The sequence below is a fragment of the Anoplopoma fimbria genome, chromosome 10 (genome assembly GCF_027596085.1).
Source record: "Anoplopoma fimbria isolate UVic2021 breed Golden Eagle Sablefish chromosome 10, Afim_UVic_2022, whole genome shotgun sequence".
Lineage (NCBI taxonomy): Eukaryota > Metazoa > Chordata > Actinopteri > Perciformes > Anoplopomatidae > Anoplopoma > Anoplopoma fimbria.
In genome coordinates, this window is record NC_072458.1 from 22659619 (window position 1) to 22682430 (window position 22812).

The 22812-nt window shown below is 39.3% G+C and overlaps 2 protein-coding genes across 4 annotated transcripts in view; both read right to left on the reverse strand.

The window, feature by feature from the left end:
* Positions 1 to 231: 231 nt before the first annotated feature.
* LOC129096910 (tumor necrosis factor receptor superfamily member 6B-like) lies at positions 232 to 4235 on the reverse strand. Of its 2 annotated transcripts, XM_054605604.1 has the most exons (5): positions 3797 to 4235; positions 3037 to 3430; positions 1877 to 2059; positions 1293 to 1397; positions 232 to 1223 (listed from the first exon to the last, which is right to left on the reverse strand). In XM_054605604.1, the coding sequence occupies exons 1-5, from the start codon at positions 3797 to 3799 to the stop codon at positions 1069 to 1071; spliced, it is 840 nt and encodes a 279-aa protein (XP_054461579.1). In that variant the 5' UTR covers positions 3800 to 4235; the 3' UTR covers positions 232 to 1068. The 2 variants fall into 2 exon arrangements, with proteins under 2 accessions (XP_054461579.1, XP_054461578.1); XM_054605603.1 differs by having other exon boundaries at positions 232 to 1397; positions 3797 to 4155.
* An 8426-nt stretch (positions 4236 to 12661) lies between these two features.
* The window catches only part of LOC129096844 (venom phosphodiesterase 1), a 33207-nt gene continuing 23056 nt past the window's right edge, over positions 12662 to 22812 (reverse strand). The window contains exons 19-26 of one of the 2 annotated variants that reach the window (XM_054605523.1): positions 20325 to 20370; positions 19971 to 20125; positions 19015 to 19150; positions 16503 to 16580; positions 16277 to 16409; positions 14700 to 14856; positions 13786 to 13975; positions 12662 to 13505 (exon numbers count right to left, since the gene is read on the reverse strand). In XM_054605523.1, the coding sequence (XP_054461498.1) occupies positions 13802 to 13975; positions 14700 to 14856; positions 16277 to 16409; positions 16503 to 16580; positions 19015 to 19150; positions 19971 to 20125; positions 20325 to 20370 (879 nt within the window). In that variant the 3' untranslated portion in view covers positions 12662 to 13505; positions 13786 to 13801. Of the gene's footprint in view, positions 13976 to 14699; positions 14857 to 16276; positions 16410 to 16502; positions 16581 to 19014; positions 19151 to 19970; positions 20126 to 20324; positions 20371 to 22812 lie in introns of both variants that reach the window. The other variant, XM_054605522.1, reaches the window with a different exon arrangement.

The following is a 22812-nucleotide window of genomic DNA, read 5'->3' on the forward strand; positions in this document are numbered from 1 at the left end:
AGCAAAATGACAAATTATACATTCCTGTCTGAGATGGATGGTTGTCCAAAATGTTTTATACCATTCAAAAGGAATTGCGTCAGGAATAGAAAATTATGTTTTTTTCCTAAACTTATAAGGACTTTAGCCAGATTTATAGATAATGGACTTGGTTTGATATGTCTCTGTTTCTGATGATGAAAGGAATAATATATTATATTTAAAAAAACAATTACCAAATTGTTTATTTGAAATTATTTTTATTAAAGCGTCATTCAAGCACCACACATGCTACAGCTTCACTTGCATACAGTTCTACGCATTCTTTAGAAATCATGAAAAGCAAACACAAGAACTCCTCTACCCTGTCCCTCAACTTACCTTGTTTCTATAAATAGCACAATAAATTAAGTTCACATATTTAGCTGATACATAAAATGAAAAAAAAATGTTTAACTGCATACATGGGAAGAGGTAGATATACTAAAGGCAACCGCTTCTTTTATTGAAAGGGTAATAGTGGTGGGCTCCATCTGTCCTCACTCCAAGAAATAAAACTGCTACAATAGGTACTATGAGATACCAAAAGGTGCACATGCATCCACATTAATTCTTCGATCAGTACAACTATGTGGAATGTACTCCCAAGGACAAAACTACACATTTGTTAGAGTAAACTAGCTCCTCCCCCTCGATATATTAAATCTGCATTATATTACATTACATTACATTGTCATCACCTGACTTGAAATGAAGTGTGCTGCATTTACTCAATGCTGTTGCCTTCTGTAACATTAATTTATTTGGTAAAAAAAAATTCAAGTTAGGTGATACATGAAGTTTGGATTGGTTTGTCAATTTTAAGAAAAAAAAAAATCTATATCAAAATCAAAAAGCAGTGAATGTCAATCAACTCGATGAAAAAATGATCTAATTGATTTGAGAAATGATTCTCTGTTCTCCTTTAACAAAACACAAAAAGTACTAAAGTCTGTATCAACTACATCTTGAATAGGGCAGCAACTTTTGGACTACAAAGTTTTGTTTAAATCTGTTTGGTACCTATAACTAAATATTTACTACTTCAGCCTAACCTGAAAACACAACTACATCCACCTCGTTTCTTAGATTACACAGCTCCTTCAGGTTCGAGTCGATTCTGTGCAGCTTGTTCTGTAGTCTCTCACCGGCGCTGTCTGCTCCCAATTTGGTCAGTATCGACGGTAGCTGCCGAATCTGACTCGCTGTGGCAGAAGAGACCCAATTGTTGATCCGTACATGAAGGTTGAGTCCTGAACCTCCTTGTTTCTTACCATTCTCAGTTGGGAGCTTGTGCAAAATCCGACGCAGCCGTTTGATGTTTATTTTCTGGTGGAGGAAGAAAGACGGGAGGATTTCTTTGAGGTAGTCGCCTCCGTCTGCAAGACATGGAGAAGATAATGTATCAGAAACTGATAAGGAATCATAAAAAAACATTTAAATTTCACATTTTCCACAAGTGGAAGTCATTGTGTATCTTGTACTGTTATCATGTATTGTGTATCATTTATCGGATATATCGTATATCGTAAACCTTATGATCTTTATGGTACACTGCATCTTGTGTTGCGTCGTGTTGCATTGTATATCGTACCGTATATCATGTTGTGTATTGGGTCACGATTTAGTATATTGTAAAATATCTAACTGAACTAATTGAAAACCACATCTGCAAATCTAAATGTTTAAGAAGGCACCCAGTGATGCACCATAGGAAGTTATGTGAATATAACTAACAACTGGCTGCATTTAAGATGGTTGTTATGAAAAAACAATGTGCTGCTTTGAAGAATAGGCGTTAGTGTAGTTGAATGAAACAGCAAAACCACTGAAGTGCGTCTCTCACTGATGATCTCACCTCTGGATGTGAGCTCATTGCAGGTGGTGCACACGCTGTCGTGCCAGATGGAGCCCTTCAGCACCAGCTCCGTCCCTGGAGCATCGCAGCTTTTGTGCAGCGTGCAGTTCTTGTGGGCGGACACGGTGTCGGAGAAGGTGCCGTTGGGACAATCGTGGCACACGGTGTCCTCTTCAGCTGTACCTGGAGGAGACACGTGAGCCATAAGAGTTAGGATTGTCAGCGCAGAATGAAATGCACTTTAGGAATGCAAATATGAATCAAATTGGACAGAGATGTTGTGCATTTTACTCTCCGGCAATGCTTCAAACATTAGAAACATTGTTGGTGCATAGGTGGGTTTGTGACTGGCATCATCTCACAGATTTTTTGGACTGAGAAATAAAATAATTTGTAATCACTCTAAATGTAGAACCATGTAGTGGCTGCTGTTTGCCCTCTGGAGGGCAGTAAGCATCAGCGTAAACCCTGACTCACCCTGAGTCAGCCTTTTAAATCCAGTTCCCCCTTCTGGTATATGTGTGGTTACATCCATGTGTTTCTCTGTGGCTCACATAAAACCTGTGTCACTAACTTTAAAAAAATGGGCTACTGTAACCACAACAGTCGCCACGGTAACAGTGCCATGGTTGGTTGGTTTTTACCATTTTAAATATGTGTGTATATTTCCATAGTGATGGTGTTTTGGAGACTAGGAAAACATGTACAACATCATTGAAGTCTTAACATTTGAAAAGGTTATTTAGTGGAAGTATTAAAAAAAAAAAGCTTTGCAATCAGCAATGAGAGGTGCAACTATATGCAGATGATATTATGTATTAATTGTTTCATTATTTGTACTTTATTGTACTATGGATGGTGAGTATGAATTGAATCCTGCCAGGCATTCTGGGAACTGTAGTCTAATTAAGTGGAGCCAGGTTACATACTACGTTGTTCTGACATGTCAGTGACTTATGTAAGCATCTCTCACCATTCTGTTTTTCCAGAGTATCAGGGATATAAATGATTCATATCATTCATTAGAAGAATCAATGAAACATGTTCACAACATAATAATAGCCTGTTATTTTAAGACCAGAATAGCTATAAATAGCCTGAATAATAAGGACACTGATGACCACTATGACCCCTGACCCCTGTGATCCTAGACCCTGTACCTTTGGCCAGCACCTCCTGCCCGGCCGGACACGCACTGTGGCTGTAGCACATGCCGTAGTCCTTCTTGAAGTAGTATCCCTGCCTGCACTCGCACTGGCAGTCGCTGTCCGCGGTGCACTGCGTCCTCACCACCTGGTTGTGGTCGCACACCCCGCAGCGCAGACACTTCCCGATGTAGTTCCACAGCTCCGTGAACGAGCCGGTCGGGCACGGCTCGCACTCGCTCTTCCTCGTGGCCGTGCAGCTGGAGCGCAGGTAGGAGCCGGGTGGGCAGCTGTCGCACCGCACGGACACACCTGTGGTCGGGTCGGTGTCTCTGAAGGTCGGACGCGGCGCGGCGGCCCCGTGGAGCGGAGCGGCGAGCATGGAGAGCAGGAGGAGCAGAAGCAAGATCTGGAAGAGGAACAGAGAACAGGAGGTTATGGAGGGACACCTACCTGGATATCAAGTTATGGGGAGGAGGACGCATGGACACCTGGAGACACCTGGAGACACGGTGCGTAAAAGCGCACGGCGGCACACCTGGAACAGGTCGGGCAACACAAACGCTCCTACTTCACTGAATCAATGACACATCCTGGAAATATTTCAGATTTCTATTCGCCAGTTTCCACTTGTTAAAAAAACCCATTGCTGTTAAGAATCCCCCATATGTAGAACATGAAACAGCCCGGATACATTAGTCCTGTGCCAGGCCACGCTGCGTAACGACAGAGACTTTAGTCATGTCTGCTCTCCTCCCTCTCCTCCTCCACCTACCATGGTAAACCCGGGGAGTCCTGTCTGTGGGGAGGATGGAGATCTCTGCTATTTATTACAACAAGCCGCTCAGACGCGCCCCTTTCAAATTCATTGATCCAAGTAAAACCCCAAGATATATTATTCCGCAATTACCAAGGGTGGTATTTAGTAAGCGTCATGACTTACCAGAAGTAGGCTAATATATAGGGATCTAGTTAATCCCCGAGATGACACGTCATAAGATCAGGGTCCCCCTCTCATCCTCCAATAGGAGTCCACTGTGTGCTGCCCAAGGGTTCCTGTTACTCATGTCTCCAAAGTACCAGTCAGTTTGTTCAATTTTTATAGAAATACTTCATTTATTAGTCCACCAATAATCAGCCCTACTGTATACAGCCTGTATATGATATGTATGTTCTATTTGATCTACCTGTATATTAGTGTAAATGTGTTTTCTGTACGAGTCTCTGTTTTAATCTCTTTCACAGATGAGCATGAATCAGCCTTTTCATTCATAAGTCAGAGCTCCTCTCTGCTGAACTCATATCAGTCCTAATCACCAAATATATGGAAAGAGAAAAGAGGCTCTACATTTTGGTTATCTCCTTTTTTTTACTTTTGTAATATTAAGGACTAATAATAATACAAAAATAAATGAAAAATGATGATTATTATTATCATTTTATACCTGGAATTTCTGGTTGAATACATCCTTGTTGCATTATAACACCTGGTTTCCATGAAGGGGGGGATAATCTGATTATCTACATTTTGGTCCTCAGTTGTAAATATTGTTTTATTTTAATACATATTTTGAATTTGGATGTGTTTAGTTCTTTTTTCAATATTGAAATAGACTCCTATACTAATATCGTATACCTATCTGCGATGTATTGATATCACAGTGGTAAAAAGACGAAACAAACCCAACTAATGTTAAATATCAATGGAAGTGTTTTAGGAGTGAAATCCTATAATGTTTTTAAACAGATTTAAATGTGAGGCGTCATGTTTTTCACATTATACAAAGTGTACTCAAGCTGCTGCTCGGTTGGTTTGGATGAATCCATATATGATCCATATATATATATATATATATATATATATATATATATACTCTACTGTGTGTGTAGGATTGATAAATGGCAGTTTTTGGCGCTACCTAGTGGTAGGAAAGGGTTTTCCACCAGAATAAAATGTTGAATGAACCAGGTGCCATCTTGTGCACAAACGATGCCATTACTTTTCATTTCATTTCACAAATGTACATAATAACTTTAGTTAATTTAAAACGTAGGGTTCCTCATCGATGTTAAAGACTTTCCCAGAACACGGGCCTCAGATTTGTGAAAAAGTTTCAAATGTGATCATAAACATTCTTAGTAATGCGATGAATAACAGCACTGTCACAACACTGTCAGGAAATATGGAAATTAACAGTACAGTGAATGTTTTTCCTCTGTTATTGGAGTGCTGCAAAAAAAATAGTGCCTATTTTTCCACAAAGTGGTAAAAAGGTTTTGTTACGTTTCGTCAGAGGCTGAACCACCACCAGACATTATCATTTACTTATTTTTGATTAAACACTTTTGTTGCCCAAACCTTTAACCACAAATTCAAAGTTGATTGGTTTACAAATTTTATTTAGAAAAAGTACATTTTTTAAAACCCACAGTGATCAAACGAGACATGTGCAAAGGAGTCAAATTACATTACATTACATTACATTACAGTCATTTAGCAGACGCTTTTATCCAAAGCGACTTACAGGAAGTGTATTCAACATAGGTATTCAAGAGAACTACTAGTCACCAGAAGTCATAAGTGCATCTCCTTTCTTAAACAAGCATCTTAAAGCATAAACCAGAGCAAAAGTATAGTGCAGAGGCAAATTACTACGAAAACAATAATTGCAACAGACTAATACGAATATAATAAGTGCTACAAACTACTACGAATAGGATAAGTGCAGTAAACTAATACGAATTCAATAAGTGCAGCGAACTGATACGAATACAGTAAGTGCAACAGACTAATATGAATGCAATAAGTGCTACGAGGAAGGCTCAGGGTAGTACTTCTTGAAGAGGTGAGGTTAAAGATGTGAGTTTTCAGCCTGCGCCCACCAAGATGGGCAGTGACTCTGCTGTCCTGAGGTCAGTGGGGAGTTCATTCCTCCACTGAGGGGCCAGGACAGAAAAAAGCTGTGACCGGGTGGATCGGCTGCAGGGACCTCTGAGCGACGGGGCAACCAGTCGCCCCAAGGCAGCAGAGCGGAGTGGTCGGGCGGGGGTGTAGGGCTTGACCAAGGCCTGGAGATAGGAAGGAGCTGTTCCTCTCACTGCCCTGTAGGCACCAGAGTCTGTAACTGGAAGCTCTTACAGGGAGCCAGTGTAGAGAACGGAGAAGGGAAGTTGAACTCAGATGAACTCAGCTTTTGGCACTGCCGACTGGCAACCACACCACTTGCTCACCATGGGCTGAGAGAGTGGGATATATGAGATTAGTGAGGTCACGGCACCTGGGAGTGACCCACTGTCTACGTGACCACAGACAGAAATAGGATGCAGACACATGGTAGTCAGTACAAACAAATTACTGACCCGTACAAGTACACGCTGGAGAAGTCTGGCTTGAAAAAGTCGCCCTGTTACCTTCGTTCGCCCGACGGCAGTGGTTAAGGACCTACCTACTGATTGCTCATTGTCTGCCAGGAGTGTAAGCCACTCCCCCTAGCAGTTAAGAGGACAATTGACCTATTGAAACTAAAGCACACCTCTCAAAGCAGTTCCTGATTACAGCAACAGCACAGACAACAGAATCAGCAACAAACACTAAAACTTAAGCAGGCTTGGTGCAGTTAAGAGCAACTTATAAAAGCAAGAACAATATACTTAGTCTATCCTAGCAGAATGAAGTAGTTCAGTATCCCTCCAGAAGTCAAATCACGCCTCAATCAAAGAACAATCCCATAAGAAAAAGACAGAAGGTCATCTCTTGAGATATTTAGAGAAGCAACTCAAGTGCCAATGTTGAGCATGAAAACATGCCAAAAAAGATGGTGATCATGGGAAATGTTATTCCAGAGTTTAACACAGCTGCTGAGTTCATACTTAGGTTAGATTTAAAAAAAAAAAAAAAAAATGAAAAAAAAAAAAAACCTGCACCACAAACTTTCCCTGTCGGTCTATGATATATTTTATGGAGTCCTACGGCCTTTTATCATATTGGGGAGAATCCCTTTTACACATTTTAATCTCATATCCATCCATGCCTTCAGGGCGAGGAGTTGTTGCTTTAAACAGCGTTTCAATAATGAATAATAAATCAGAGAGAGAGGAGGGAATCCTGATGCAACTCAGAACATGTTTAAGAGGCAAGACTGTGTATATAAGCGCTGGTCTGCAGGTGTGCTGTCTGCAGCCATGGTAACAGCGTTTCTTTTCCCATTTGCTGCTTTTGCTCAGTTAGATAAACAAAATTGATGAGTTTCTTATGAAGTGAAGAACGGAAATTCTGGCGACCGTCCCGTATCCTGATTACTTTCACCACTTTCACTCTGACCTCAGCTCCACTTTCACTTTCTCCTCTGTTCCCTCTGCTGTGATCCTCCAGCTCATCCATTGGATATCACACAGCAGTGGGAGTTAAGGAGGGTAACAGGTGGGAACACTAGGTGCTTTGTGGATAAAGAAAACTGGAGCCACTGATGGGGATTTCTACTTTCTAAATGACTAAGTGGAAAAAATGTCCTAAACCAAAGCTCTTCAAGTCAATTTGCTCACTTCTTTTAATGACATTAAGTAAAGATTTTAAGTTCTGCGTTAATAAGTGAATCATTACCACTCAAACCTTTAAACCAGAACTGGTAAACAACCAAACGCTTATTAAAATGTCCCGAAAACCACTTAGGATGATTTGTGTGCTCGTCAAACACGTAGCAATTAGCCGATTTCGGTGTTTAAGTCATTATGTCGGTGCTTCCAGATGTAAGTGGATACTGTTTTTCTAATGAAAAAAAAGATTATAGTTGTTCTAATGGTTTTTTTCTTATTGTTCCATTCAAACTAATAAATGTGCATTTCTGTAACTTTGTGATACCGGAAGTCTTTTTTAATTATTTGCATCACTATTTCTGTCACTTTTCACGTGAACGTCTTAAAGGGGAGACTGTGATCTCCATATTCAACCTGCCGTCTCCTTCCTCTCCAGTATGGATGGCTTTTCAAGTATGGTTGATCGAATCAGCCATAAACACATTGTACAAACTCTTATATGTACTCATATATGCATGTCACTTTGGTGCGTTAGCATGCTAACATTTGGCAATTGGAGCCTCAGTTATTAAGTTATTAAGGAAAGGCTGTTCTCATACACTGTTCGTAGCTATACCTACGAAAACTAATGCACTGTAATCCAAGAAATCGTGGTTGGGGGGGGTCCAGACACATCAGACTTTCATCCAGGAGACTGCTGTTCTTGTCATGTGTGAACCCAGAAGACAATTTAGGTTTTTCGGTCACCTAACTTTCGTACTGAAGTATAGCCACTTCTGTAGTTATTTGAACCCAAACCACTGTCTTACCTGGTTTGTTGTAAAAATGCTGTATTTATTAAAGGTGTGGAACAAATTTCATGTCTATGAGAGGTTTAACTCACAACCACACCTCCTGGTGGAGCTACAGGAGAAGTCAGAGGTTCACTAAAGGTGGCAGACTCATTCCTCTGGAGCTCTTAAATCATTTAACCAAATTTCATGGATATTTGTACAATATCGTTAAGCTTTTTCACTCAAAATCAAACATGTAAACCTCGTAGTGGTACATATTATTAGAAATCATCTAAAGTTAAAGCTACTATGAGGGACTTTTGTTTTGTGTTGATTTTGGCGGTGCCTGTGGACAAAAGTGGTAGTGTTTCTGGATCTGGGTCTGTCCACGGTGGACTGGTCTCTGCTGGATCTGGGTCTGTCCACGGTGGACTGGTCTCTGCTGGATCTGGGTCTGTCCACGGTGGACTGGTCTCTGCTGGAGGCCCCGCTGGAGTCCGAGCAGAAGGAGTTTCTGGTGAACCTGCATGATTTAACCTGATTTCTCCAGAAATTGTTTTTTGTGCGCAATGGAAAAAGTTCAACAAGGTACTTATAGATGACCTTCATTTGTGTAGACTGCCGCTGACTTCATCTCCAAATAAACACCATAGTGACGCCTTGAATGCAGAGTAATAAAACAAACCGAACAACCATTCATAAGTGGTCCGACTGTACCTGACCTCACTGTGTAACCACAGATGGCATGCAGTCAACATCACTGAAAGCTTTTTCTAGACGTTGTGTGAGCAGCTTGCATTGGCAAGACAATGAGCAATCAGTAAAGCCTCATATAATGCTGCTTAATGAGAGGCGTCATGGGTGGACTGCATCCCTTTCCTGGCAAAAGATGATGACTAATGGAGCGCATTGATTCAGCTTATCGTTTTTTGAACGTCTAAGGAGATGAAGGATGTCAGATATTAGAGGATACAGTGGTGAGTATGGAGGTATGGGGTAAATATATTCATGTTTTAATCAAGGAAGATAAATAAATAAATAGAAAAACAAATAAATAGGAAATAAAGAACATTCCTCATTTAAGGAAGCAAGGAAAAACTAAATAAATAATTAAATGAGTTCCTCAGGATAGAATATAAAATGAACCCTTATTTATTATCACATGAATACATTTATATATCTATGTATGTCCCTATATGTCTAACCCAATATAGAAATGAATTTCCTTATCAAATAAAATAAAATAAAAAATAAAATAAAATAAATGCAGAAATAATTTAAAACTGTAATTAATAAAAAAATGGAAATGAATCAATTGGCAAAATATGTAGTGACACAAATAATTACGAAGATGAATATTAAAACAAAGGAAAATGTAGAAAATGAAATAACAAAATCGATTAATACAATTTTAAATATATTTATTAGAAGTAATGTTATTATTTTTTCTATTTGACTTAATTTGTACATATATATATATATATATTTGTCACTTTTGGCCTTTCATAGCTAAGAAGCTTAAAGTTTTGAACACAAGGTTACATGGTACCAATAAAGTGTCATAAAGCATCAGTTATAGTAATCCATCCATGTCACGTATATAATATACAGTATGCAATATTAAAACAATAAAAGCAGGGATTGTTTATAGTATTTTGCTAATTAAATGTACTTTGTGGAGAAATAGGGTATTTTCTACCATTAGTTTCTACTACTTTTACTTTTAAAGGTGACCCACGGGAGGATGACGAGGATTCCATGCATGCCCATATCTGGTCTGTGACTGTCTGTCACCTCCATCTGTTTTTACAGCACTGTCTGGTTTCCCTCTTTGTTTTAGAAATAAAAAGCAGGGGGAAAACCAGCTAAATCCCAGCCTGACCAGCCGACGTCCGGTTTTGCTTTTAGTTGCCGCCTGGCTCAAACGCCCCCACAGTTTGCTCAGAGGCTCAGTGATGAAAGCAAATCCTTGTTTTAAGATGACTGTCGTGTTGAGAGCAACAAGAGCCTTCCTGCTCTAGTTTTGTGACGAGAGACAACCGATGTTGGTCATACTTGATCTACGAGAAAGCTGCAGCTGCAGGTAAACAACAGGTAAACAAATACCGTCGTCATTCCTTTTAGTCTTGGAGGGATTTCCTGTTTTAGAGAAAGCTTTGTAATCCCTGCATATAGACATGCTGTAGATGTATACACTCAAAAATACAGACTCTATTCTCACACTTTACCACCAAAAAAACCAGACCTCATAAAACGTTTCACAATCAAAAATAATAGTTCCTACCGGCGATTACCTGAAGCTGTTCTGTCCTGAGGTGCTGAAAGGACAGCAGTCGAACAGGAGGACAGCAGAAGGCTGGCAAATAACAGGAAATCTCAATTATTTCCACATTGGCTCCATGTTTTTATTTAGTGATTGATTGATCTTATTCGCTCACAGCCATGTGTGGAGAAAAACAGTGTCTCCTTGAAACGTTTATACCTTTGTTTTTAGCAACAGCAAACACATTTTCAAGGAAAAGTAATGCTGTTTAAAGAGGAAACGTTATTGCAATTCGATTTTTTTTTTGCTATTGGACATTCTTTTTCAACAACAACAATGGATCAATATGTCAACAACAACAATATTAAACTTTTATAATGGTCATGTTCAGGCACTCACTTGGCTAAAAAATAGGGAAATATTAATAATAATTAAGCCTTTATTAGTCCCACAATGGGGAAATTCGGTGCAATTTTGGGGTTAGGTGTCTCGCTCAAGGACACCTCGGCATGTTGCCTGTAGAGGGGTCCGAACCACTGACCTTGTGGTTGCGGGTCAAGCGCTCTACCTCATGTGCCACAGCCGCCCCAATATTGTTGTGTAAAAGTCTGCAACTGTTGCACGTTACCATGAAACTCGAATCACAGCTGAGGGGTTATGGGAATGTAATTAGTTTTGCAGGATCATAAACCAAAGAATGTGACAAATGAACATTTTCACCTGATGATGGCGCTGGATTTAAAGTTAGCCATAGACATATACACTGCTAAACTGTTTACCAGAGGGAACTCAAATTCACTCCTTTGCAAAAAAGAAACTAAATAAAATATCTGACAGTAGCTCTAGGCTATAGCACAGTTTACCTCATACAGTCCTCTGCCTGCAAGAATGTATTCAAACAGGTTATACGATTTATCATTTATCTCTCTGAGCTCAGGTTTCTGGTATCATGCATGAACACTTGAATACAATGCCTTTGTTAGTGTTATTAGTAAAAACCTGTGCTTCTGCTACAACAAGTCAAAATGAAACCTCTGGGTCTCATCGCTATCTGTTTCCAAATCACGCTTCCTCCTCCTGTCTTTCGCTTCTCCATTTGTCTTTTTCCTCAGAGCTTCTGGCCAGAAAACCCAGGTGTATCCTCTGCGAAAGTCTATTATGAAACTCCAGGCAGCTGTCCACTCATTGATTGGTCGCTACAGCTGATCTGATGGGCCTGTAAAAGCAGTGGGCTTCTGGGGAAATCCCATTACGCCACTATACTGACACTGTTTCTCTCCATTCATCATCAAAAAGATATGCACAGTACAAATGTAATTATGCATCAAAAATAACTAATGCATATATCATAGATGCATGATTTTCACACGTTTCGTATGTATCTACTGAGTAAACAAAATATGCACAGTACTGGACAACTTGTACTCTGATACACGTACATATTAGTAATGAAAACTGAAAAGATTTACAGATTCTAAAGTTCTGACATCCACTAAAGTAAACTGTTGAGTGTTAACTATGTAGGGAACAGTTCATTTATTTTATTTTATTGTATTTAACCTTTATTTAACCAGGATAATCACATTGAGTTTATGAATCTCTTTTACAAAGATTTTTTCTAAATGTGAAACCTCTCACCAACAACTGAACTACAGATTCATCTCAACTAGTTATGACTAGTTGGAACAACTACACTTGGCATCTACTAAACCCATTGAATGTCCCATAGTACAATCTTTGAAAAAGGATGACAATAATTGCACTGCTTGAGGTTAAATACGCTTTGTCATCCAAACATTTGAGACCGAATGAGACAAACATATCAATTTCAATTGTCTCTTATCCATTACGCAGAAACCCCCCCTTATTACCCTGATGGCTTTAATCTCAGATCTTTTTCCCACATCGGTCTTCAAATTCTCACAACATGAGTGTTATCCATTATAATAAGTGCTTGCAGAGATTCTACCTCGAACTAAGAGGTTTTCTTAATAAAAACGCTGAGTAGGTCTGCGGTGCCGTGGGAGACTTAATGCTTCAAAGCTAAAGGTTCTCTCCAACCTGATTCCAATGACGATGAAATAAAATCCTTTATTAGTCCCGCAGCGGGGAGATTTACAGGATTACAGCAGCAAAGAGGATAGCGCAAAACAAGAGACATAGTAAATAAAAACCAAAATCACAAGATCAAAATAAGTATTCACAGATGTCATTGGTCGACACTGATACCAACAATGGAAAAAAATAAATCAGTCTTTTCCTACTTTAATGGAGCTGAAACAATAGTTTAAAATAAGAAATGTTTGCAGAATTACATGTTTACCGCAAGAGGTTATTCTACAGTATTAATGTGTTCACTTGACGACCATTTTCCAAACTTAAAAATTCTGTTCTCAGCTTCCTACTTACATTACATTACATTACAGTCATTTAGCAGATGTTTTATCCAAAGTGACTTACAATAATTGTATTCAACATAGGTATTCAAGAGAACTACTTGTCACCAGAAGTCATAACTTATACTCATACTTCCTGCTCTGGTCTTGGAAGCACACTCTTGCATTGAAATATCTGCTTGTGCGTGGTTTTCCTTTAATTATGTTATAGAGACAGCTTCAAGATATGAGACTTTCTATGACATGTGTTGAATTTTCTTTGCACAGGACTAGATGTGACATTCAACACAAATGTTGTCTGCTCAGTGTACCTTATCTGCACATCCCTAATAAATCAAATACAATAAAACAAAAACAAATGGAATTGCTTGTTAGTCATTTATCTTGGGTAGTTGGCTCCATTCCTCTATGTACAAACAATCAGATACATTTAAATGAAATTGCCATATCAAAATCCCTCTTTCCTCTGGGGCATGGTGGACTGGTCCAACAAACACAGGACTTTCACCCAGGAGAACACTGTGTGAAACCAAAAGTAAATGTTGACTAGTTTTTATTAACAGTGACTGCTGTAATACACTCTCAATCTCATCTCATCCTCACTGTGGGAAATAACTAAAATACAGATTACAAAACAAAATCAACAGATAACAATCACGACAATAGGAATATAATAATAAGAAGAAAATAATACAAACGGTTTCAAGTTGAAAATAAAATAAATAAACGATGTCACTTTGTTTGATAATTAATACATTCAGTCCAGTGTTTACAAAGTGATAACACAATTTAAGACTACCTTAAAAAGTGCAATTTCACTGTTTTCTGTGAATGGCAGCTGTGGGGCGGGTCTTCATCCTCAGCAGCTCCGCGATTGGTCGATTGCTGCCCTGGTAAAAATCCAATCCTGTGATCCACTCGACGTCTCTGACTCGTGACTGATGGAACCACATGAGGTCTTCAACCCAATCAGTTTCGGCTTGTGTGCTCTGTCAATGCAAAATAAAAAGTGACAAAACAATATTTTAAATTTGGACAACCGTCAACTTATCTGTTTATGTTGGTGTGTCTCCAAGTGAGACACACCAACATTTCTTCTTTCCGTTGCTTCTTGTTCTCAATGGTAACTTCCTAAATGACATCTGGAATTAGATACATGAAGACATACACAGATACATACTGTATTTGCATTCTTTTCAATTCATGCATTTGTGAGTATTTGTAGTTGTGAAGTATTTATCATGTGGGGGAAAACATTTTATGTTAGATATACCATTAAATTTACCGAGCACATTCAGGCTCCCTCATATCATTTTTTTTTAAGCACTAGCAGGATCAGAATTGTTCTCTTGTTCATAGAAATGTTACGTCACTGTCCGTTTTAAAGGTTGTTTCATTGTTAAAAAGTAACCAGTGATGACCCGCAGACTAACAGAATGTTGTTTCTTTGTTATTACTTTGAAGAGGCTTCACTCCTCGAGGGTCAGTACATGGGAACATCAATACCTCTATACACAGGAGCAGAAGACACTGCTGCTTTGTTCAGGAGCAGTCAGCCTGAATGGGAGCCAATAGGGAGGCAGTTTCATACTAAGTCATCAAAAGAGTTTCAGTTTATTTGTCTAGTCAGTGTGAGGTGTTTCTAGAGGAGGATTGTGAGCAGCTGGGTCAATGAGGTGTAAAAAGGTAATGTCTGACATCACGGTTTCTTACTTTGCAGCTTTCCAAGTTGTCCGGTCTGTGAGGCAACAGGAAGGACACGGTCTGCAGCTCGCTGACGCAGGCCGACACCGGTACCGCCGAATCCCTGCAGCTAGTCAACACTGCAAAGATATGGGTGGGTATCGAGATGTTCGTGCCAGACACAAACCTGGAGTCACAACAAAGACACACAAAGCCTCATTCATCAGGAAACTTTCAGAGAAATTCAATGAAACTGGACTTTCCAGCCAAGACGGACAATGTGCTCTTCTAACATCCTCCACACTTCTGGTTTCAGGCTACACCAGATGTTGAAAAACAACAGCATGGTTGATGTTGGATAACCATGCTTCCGTTGGCTCACTTTCTTTCATCCCAAAGATGTCCAACGGGGTTGAAGACGGCTTTGATGCAGACCAGTCAAGTTCTTCCAAAGAAAACTTGTAAAACTCTTTATTTATTTTCTTTTTCTACGCTGAGGCATTGTCTTGTGGAAAAAGGGCCAAACATAAACTGTTGATGTGATTAAAAGATCTGCTGTAGCGTTCAAGATTTATTTAGGCAGCAACTTCATTTTTTTGAAAAGGTGTTGGCGTGAAATAACAAACAAAATGATAAATTTCCATCTGGAAAATCCCGTTCATCAGATTACAGCCCATTTTATTCAATTAATATAACTCGTAAGTTTGTGACTCCTGCATGAGTTTGTAACTGGTAATGGAAATGGAAAACACCCATTGGATGTTTGTCAAAAATACCTGTATCACTCTGCTAATGTAGCATGAATCATGTGTATTTCAGCTAGAGGATTAAAACTGTGACTAAACTGTTGACTGGAACTACTTTTATGCATGCCTGCCAGCCAATCATAAATAATATTTTTTGTGGCCGTTGTGTGATGTTGTAAAAAAAATCTGTTTTTGCACCCGAGTGACATGTGGAGTTCCCAAAGGGTCCATTCTCTGCCTCTTCTGTTCAGCATCTACATGCTCCCAGATGAGAAAAACAATGTCCTCATATTACTATAGACAAAGATACAACCAAAGACTGTTTTTGGTGTCAAATGTCTTTCTATATTACATTGTATTTTGTTCATGTCATGCCTTTTTATATTATATAAGGCACTTTGAATGTCCTTCTTGTTGAAAAGAGCAACACACAAGCAACCTTGCACAAATAACAAGCAGTCACAGTCGTTCTGTTTGTCCTCTCTCACCTCTTCTTCCATTTCTCTGTTTGTGTGAAAGAGCAAAAAGAAGCTGTCATAACTTTGCTGCCTTTTTTAATATCCTGTCTAGAGTTTTAAAGGTACACTGTCTAAACTATCCAAAGCTGACAGAGTGTCTACAGCAAACAGATGGGTGACATATGAAAGGAAAAACACTGCATCTTAAGAAGGTGACGCTCACATAAACCATTTCCTGTTTTGTCGACTGCTGTAAGGATGAAAAACCTTTTTCCTTTTAAACTCTGTGGATAAAGTCAAAACTTCACAGTGTTGCAGAGTCAAGGCTGCATATCTTTTAAAGGAAAAAGCTGTAAAAGTGGTAACGTTAATAGTACGATCTTCGTGTGAAAACACAACTTACTGCTGGATCTGCCCAGGAGAGTCGTACTGGCCATCATAGTTGTAATCAAAGGCGGGACCCGTCACCACGCTAATGCCGTTGTAAATAGAGGCATATTTCTTTAATAGGGTGCTCTGAAAGTAGTCCCAGATCTCTGAAACAGGAGAGGAGAAAAGATTACAGTCAAGGACAAAAAGGAAAGTTGTGCAGTTTATTGTTTTTGCCGCGATCTCTACCGGTAACTTACTCTTAAACTCGGGGTACATCGGCACCACATTACTCATTAGTAGAGCGTCGTACTGCTGGTCCACTGTCTCATTCAGATCTGCAAAAACACAACAACAATCAATGGGCCTCGTGCAAAAAAACATGGGTCTATACAGAAGCATTCTTAAGTGGCTTCTACGAGTGAGATAGGAGAACTTGCCACATTCACAATTTTTCTTCTTTTTTCTCGTATTTGGAATTTTTTAGTCATGTGTAATAAGTCGGCTGTTATCCAAGTTTTTCGCAAATGGATCATATACTTCAAACTATAAAGCAAGTTTGATTTGACCCAATAGAAATCATACATTCTCTTGTTTGACGCATGTATGTTCAATGCAGTTCCTTTTATCTGCTTTACTAGAATTCAATTCACAGAACTGAAGGTGTCAGAGACAGGAAGTAAACAATCCATCTTAATATCTGTTGGAGTGAATATGTTATCCTTTTTTCCCTGAAACTTTCCCTTTAAGGAGAGAGATAACAAAGACAAAATCCCAAAACTGCCTCAGTTCTGATAAAATAACATGTCACTTCCAGCAACACTGTGAAAGCAATGAGTGTTATTAATGATAACAAGGGAGTATGACAAGGTTCACTTGGAGTTCAACAGAAGTTGTTATTTTTAATTCTTCACGCCCCACTCCACCCCCGCATTGTTTTTGTGTGCTGCTTGATGTCAAACTGGGAGTTATGGAGAAGAGCAATCCCTTTCATTTCTAGAGAAGAGATACTATGAGGCGCTTTCGTGTGTGTCAGAACTCCAATCATTCACTTTCTTTTGTGCTCGGTTATTTCTACCAACTACTAACTCTCCTGCCTTGCTCATTACCAGCCATTCCCTGCCAAATCCTGTAAACACATTGGCTCTACCTGCTTTTGTTTTACCGGTCTGACCCCTTGCATGATCCCTTTTCGCATGAATATGCTTGTTTTGATCTGCCTGCCTGTTTTCTTCCAAGTGACGGGGCAGAGATGATGGAACGACATGAATTTTCGCTTCGTCCTGCCAGCTGGCAGATTCTGCAAAAACCACGCTCCAAGAGTCACAGCTTTGTGGTGGAACACTGGGTCTAGTCAGTGAGACAGCAGCAACAGAAAGTGCTGATCCAGCGGGGAGTCAAAGCAGTCCTTTGGGATCAGATCCCCGGCACTGGTGTTAGAGGATGGAGTTAACTTCAACCGAACACTGAATAAAAATGAACTTTCATGAAGACATAACCCTATCTCCTGCCTGTCTACCTGCTGTTTGTTCCGCTTTGAATAAAGCTCCTGAACTTTACCCTGTCTCTTGGTCGTACTGCACTTGGGTCCACACACCACCCGTTACAGTACGATCTGGCCCGAACATGGATCCAGCACACGACACCTCGCCACTGGCTCGGTTCGCGTCTATGGAGGAGGCGATCCAGAGACACGGGAAACAGCTCGCCGCCACCGTTTACAGTCAATCCAGAATGCTGCAGCTAGACTACTGACTAGGACAAATAGACGGTCTCACATCACCCCCATTCTCAAATCTCTCCACTGGCTCCCCGTTGAATATAGGATACACTTTAAAATTCTCACCCTTACTTACAGATCACTACACGGTCAGACTCCGTCATATGGAGCAGAACTTCTTCACCCCCATTTATCAGCTCGCACTCTACGGTCAAACGACTTGAATTTGCTTTCGGTACCACGCACTCGCCTTAGAACCCGTGGAGACCGAGCCTTTGAGGCAGTAGCACCAAAATTGTGGAACGCTCTGCCTGCACACCTACGGTTATCTGAATCTGTGATTTCTTTCAAAGGCCACATTAAGACATACCTTTTTAGAAAGGCCTTTGTATAATACTCCAGGTCTGCTTTTAAACTTGTTTTTATTATTTATTGACTGTCTTCTGTACCATTTTAACACGTTTTAATGTTTTATGTCTTGTTTTTATTGAATTGTTCTTGTTTTCCTGCGGACTGTAATTCCTGCTGCTGTTAAGCACTTTGTGACCCCTGTCTGTGAAAAGTGCTTTATGAATAAAATGTATTTATTGTTATTATTATTATTATTATATAAAAATACAACAATAATATATTAATTTATAAAACACAAACTGTCCAACAAATGGTCAGTGGCCTGGATTCTTGAATGTTTTGACATGAACAGGCTTGAGGTGAAAAGTATGGCCAGACACATTTTTATGATGAAATTGTGCTGAACACTTGTTAAAGACCACACGATATCTTGCAGAAATGTGTTACCATTTGTGCAATGAGGTAGGGGGTGGATAGGCTGAAATTCTGTGGAAGACAGGATTCAGAAAAGTGTTTGAGTGTGCAGTAGAAGTTCAAGAAAGGTTCATATCCATTTGAACACCAAGAGTTACACACCAAACCAAACCACATCCTTGTGTCATTGAATGTGTGTGACTTAGTGTGACTATGCATGTCAAATGTATGCATATATATATCTCTATGTTAATAACGATTGTAATGAAATAATAAAGTTTCAGTACTTGGCGAGTACAGGAAGGCGTGGGTCAGGTTCCCAGCAGTGTTGTACTGGTCACATCTGGGACTCTGTGACGCTGGGACTCTGACGTCAGCCCTCAAACAGTCAGGTATCACTTGAGGCAACGGATCCAAGTTCATCTACAAAAACGGGAAAACCTAAGATTTAGTTGAAACACAGTTATCATCTCCAGACCCAATTACAAACTGTAGGGCCTTCTACTCAATAACTAAAAACACCCTCTTTCCAGGGATCTTTGATTGATTGATAAATGCTCAAGTTTTAAGAAAAAGTTACTTCAACCAAAACTGTGGCCTATGCATCTGTTTTCACTAGAACTTAGTCCCTGAAAGCATTACGTAATGTTCAGTGCTCTAATTCAGTTAATCCATGTGGGTGACATTTGAAGCCATCAACGACAAAATTCACAGCTTGAATGCCGACAGATCCGTCTCCATGACAACTGAGATAACTTATGATAATCCTGTGGTTCAGCTTTTAACAGTCTACAATCAGCAGCTTGGGACAAGAGCCATTACACAATTTCAGCGGGAAAGATAAAATGCTGTTGCTCTAGTTTTCCCACTACAATTCTCCTAATTCCCATATTTGTTAGCCAATTATTAAAAAAACTGCGTGTTGCAGTTTGCTTTGAGGGTAATTTATATCCGTGCATGCATTGAGTGTTGCCATGTGGCCATTTAAAAAACACTTTTTGTTCTTAATTGTTTTTGTGCAAAACACACTTTCAATGCTCCCCCAGTGTCCAGTCAGAATTGGATGACTGGACACTGTGCAATATTCATCCTGGTACAAAGCCCTGACATCATGGAACACCTCAACAATCAACATTATCTATCACCGTTGTATTTTCATAGGATTGAAATCTAAACATCTGAACATTTCAAGTATTAAAATCATGCACTTTTAATGTTTTTCCTTCACCGTTGACATACTTACCGGCTTGTCGATGGTGAAGGAGCTCCACAGAGGCATCAGAGCTTCATGGCTGTAGGCCATGATGAATCCTTCCTGGTGCAGAACGCAGTAACTCTGGTCAGGCTGCAGCATCCGGGGACGACCGAACAACATGTGCTTCTTCTCTGCAGCGGACTCTGAAAGACCAAACGTGCACTATGTTGTCCAATCATTGGTAGTTTGACAATGCTGGAAATCAGCAGGGAGATTAATGGAAATTCAGTCTGGTAATAAGGCGAAATCGATGACAGGACACACAAATAACCCTGTTTCCTCAAAATGCATTCAGTTGGGATATATTGCTATATCTTAGAGGCATTTAAGGAACCTCCTCACCTTCCTCTGCTGTCAGATTCAGACGGCTGTTGATAGCAATTCCACTCTGAAGAGAGAGAAAAAGAAAACAAATGCTATTAATGGAAGTTAATGTTTTGTTTTGTTTTGTTTTACCTAGCATTATACGCATTTACATAATGAAATGTGTTAAAATACATGCCTGTAAAAGGTGTAAAAAAAACTGATACATTGTTATTTATGCATTTAACCTCACAAAACCGACAAGCATTCATTTGAAAAGATAAGAATGATCCCTTGAAGTTGTCATACAATTAATTATTCTAATTAAAACACTAGAGGTACTTATGCTTGGCTTGTCTACTTCGACATGTTTGTCCCTGTCAGATTTCCATCCCTCATGTAGAATATCAGGAACTGAGCTGTTGTCTTCAGAGACCAAAGTCCTGGCGGTTTATTTTCCCCTTTTCTTCTATTCAAAGCAACAATTAATGGTAAAACATGTGGGCAAACCCCTGAAAGTGCAAGAATCATGCAGCTTCAGCAAATACATTAAACTCCTTTAAGTGCTATAATTACAGGGAATAAGAGAATGACCTAATTTAATGGAGGTGACTTCTGAACTGATGAGTTTTCAGCTTGCGACTGAAGATGTGTAGAGTTTCTGCTGCCATGATATTTACATTACATTACATTACAGTCATTTAGCAGACGCTTTTATCCAAAGCGACTTACAGGAAGTGTATTCAACATAGGTATTCAAGAGAACTACTAGTCACCAGAAGTCATAAGTGCATCTCCTTTCTTAAACAAGCATCTTAAAGCATAAGCCAGAGCAAAAGTATAGTGCAGAGGCAAATTACTACGAAAACAATAATTGCAACAGACTAATACGAATATAATAAGTGCTACAAACTACTACGAATAGGATAAGTGCAGTAAACTAATACGAATACAATAAGTGCAGCGAATTGATACAAATACAGTAAGTGCAACAGACTAATATGAATGCAATAAGTGCTACGAGGAAGGCTCCGGGTAGTACTTCTTGATATCATTGGGGAGCTCATTCCACCATTGTGGAGCCAGAATAGCAAACATCTGAGACTTTGCCGTCTCGCCCCCACACAGTTTCAGAGAAAGTCAAACGGACCAAAAATAAAATAAACTAGAAGAACTCAGTGTCAGAAGCCAACGTGGCAAAGTTTGCCAAAGATTTACAAGGCTGGTTTTTACAAGGATATGACTTTGGCTTTGGCTTGCAACAATTGGTTAACCAATCTTATTTAGCAGAAAAGTCCTGCAAAAACACATCCAGTAAACCCATTTGCCAAATAACTTTGGCTGAAAATAACATAGTGTCATGCAGGGATATCTTGGTTACACTCCACAAGTGGGTGAAAGAATTTGAAAGATGTGAGTTTCAACAGACAGGGAGGATTTCATAAAAGACGCTATTCAGTGCAATACTAAATCCCCGAATTACCCAATTAAACCCACAGATGAGGAGTGCTTCACAACAAGGTGTGATGAATGGTACTAAGAAAATATAAGATAACATAAGATAAGATAAAATTGTATTAATCTAGAAGGAAATTCCTCTGCCAGAGTTTAATTAAGGATTACAACAGAATATTAGCAAAAAACAATTGAATAAAATATTAACATATGAAATATAAATTCACAAGTTTAGAATAAATAATACTGACACCATTGCAAAATACAATACAATAGCAATAAAGGTAAAGTATATAAATAAAGTAAAAAAATAATACTATAAAAGAATAAGTAAAATACAACAACAACGATTAAATACAAGAGTAAAAATACAGATAACAAATAAAAGTGTATAAGAAGTAATACCAACACCAGTGCCTAATGGAAACTGATATAGAAAGAAACAACAACTTCTTTATCAGTAGGAGTCATTGGCCAGCTGGCATCACAGATTGTTTCATATTTCAAGGTATGAGAAGGCCGACATGAAGTAAAGTCTGATTTAACGATGAAGTCAGAGTCTGGGCCTCTCACCAGATTCTTGATATAACATATAACATTTCCTCTAGAAACAATGACATTTGTCCTCACTGAGTTAAGAAAGCAATCCTGAATTATTAATATGGCTTTGTCATTAAATAATGAGGATGTTGACTATATAGTAGCAGTGAAGGCCAAAGAAAACCTCACAATGCTGTTCATTTTTTATCATTCTGGATATGAGCCAAATAAAACGTTCTCTTTTCTGCCCCTCTGTTTAAGTGATTATGCTACTATGGACTTATAGTGGTAACTAACTACCAGGTATGTTAAGTACTCTTACTGTAGTGTTATTAGCTTCTGGTACTCCACTTGACTTCAACTCATCTGTCTTGGCTTACATAGCCTTCTGTACTGAGACCGTGCTCACCACCAAAACCATCAAAGCGTTCCCAAACCAGAAACCATGGCTGGACAGGAATGTACGGTCTCAGCTCAGAGCACGAGATGCTGCCTACAGGTCAGGAGACAGCCTGGCTCAATAGCACTTCAT

What these genes read in the sequence shown, in the direction of transcription:
- LOC129096910 (XM_054605603.1), bottom strand. An exon ending in GCAGGAGGTGCTGGCCAAAG is followed by an intron (nt 2,060 to 3,036) that starts GTACAGGGTCTA and finishes TGTCTCCTCCAG; the next exon opens with GTACAGCTGAAGAGGACACC. An exon ending in CAATGAGCTCACATCCAGAG is followed by an intron (nt 1,398 to 1,876) that starts GTGAGATCATCA and finishes CATGTCTTGCAG; the next exon opens with ACGGAGGCGACTACCTCAAA.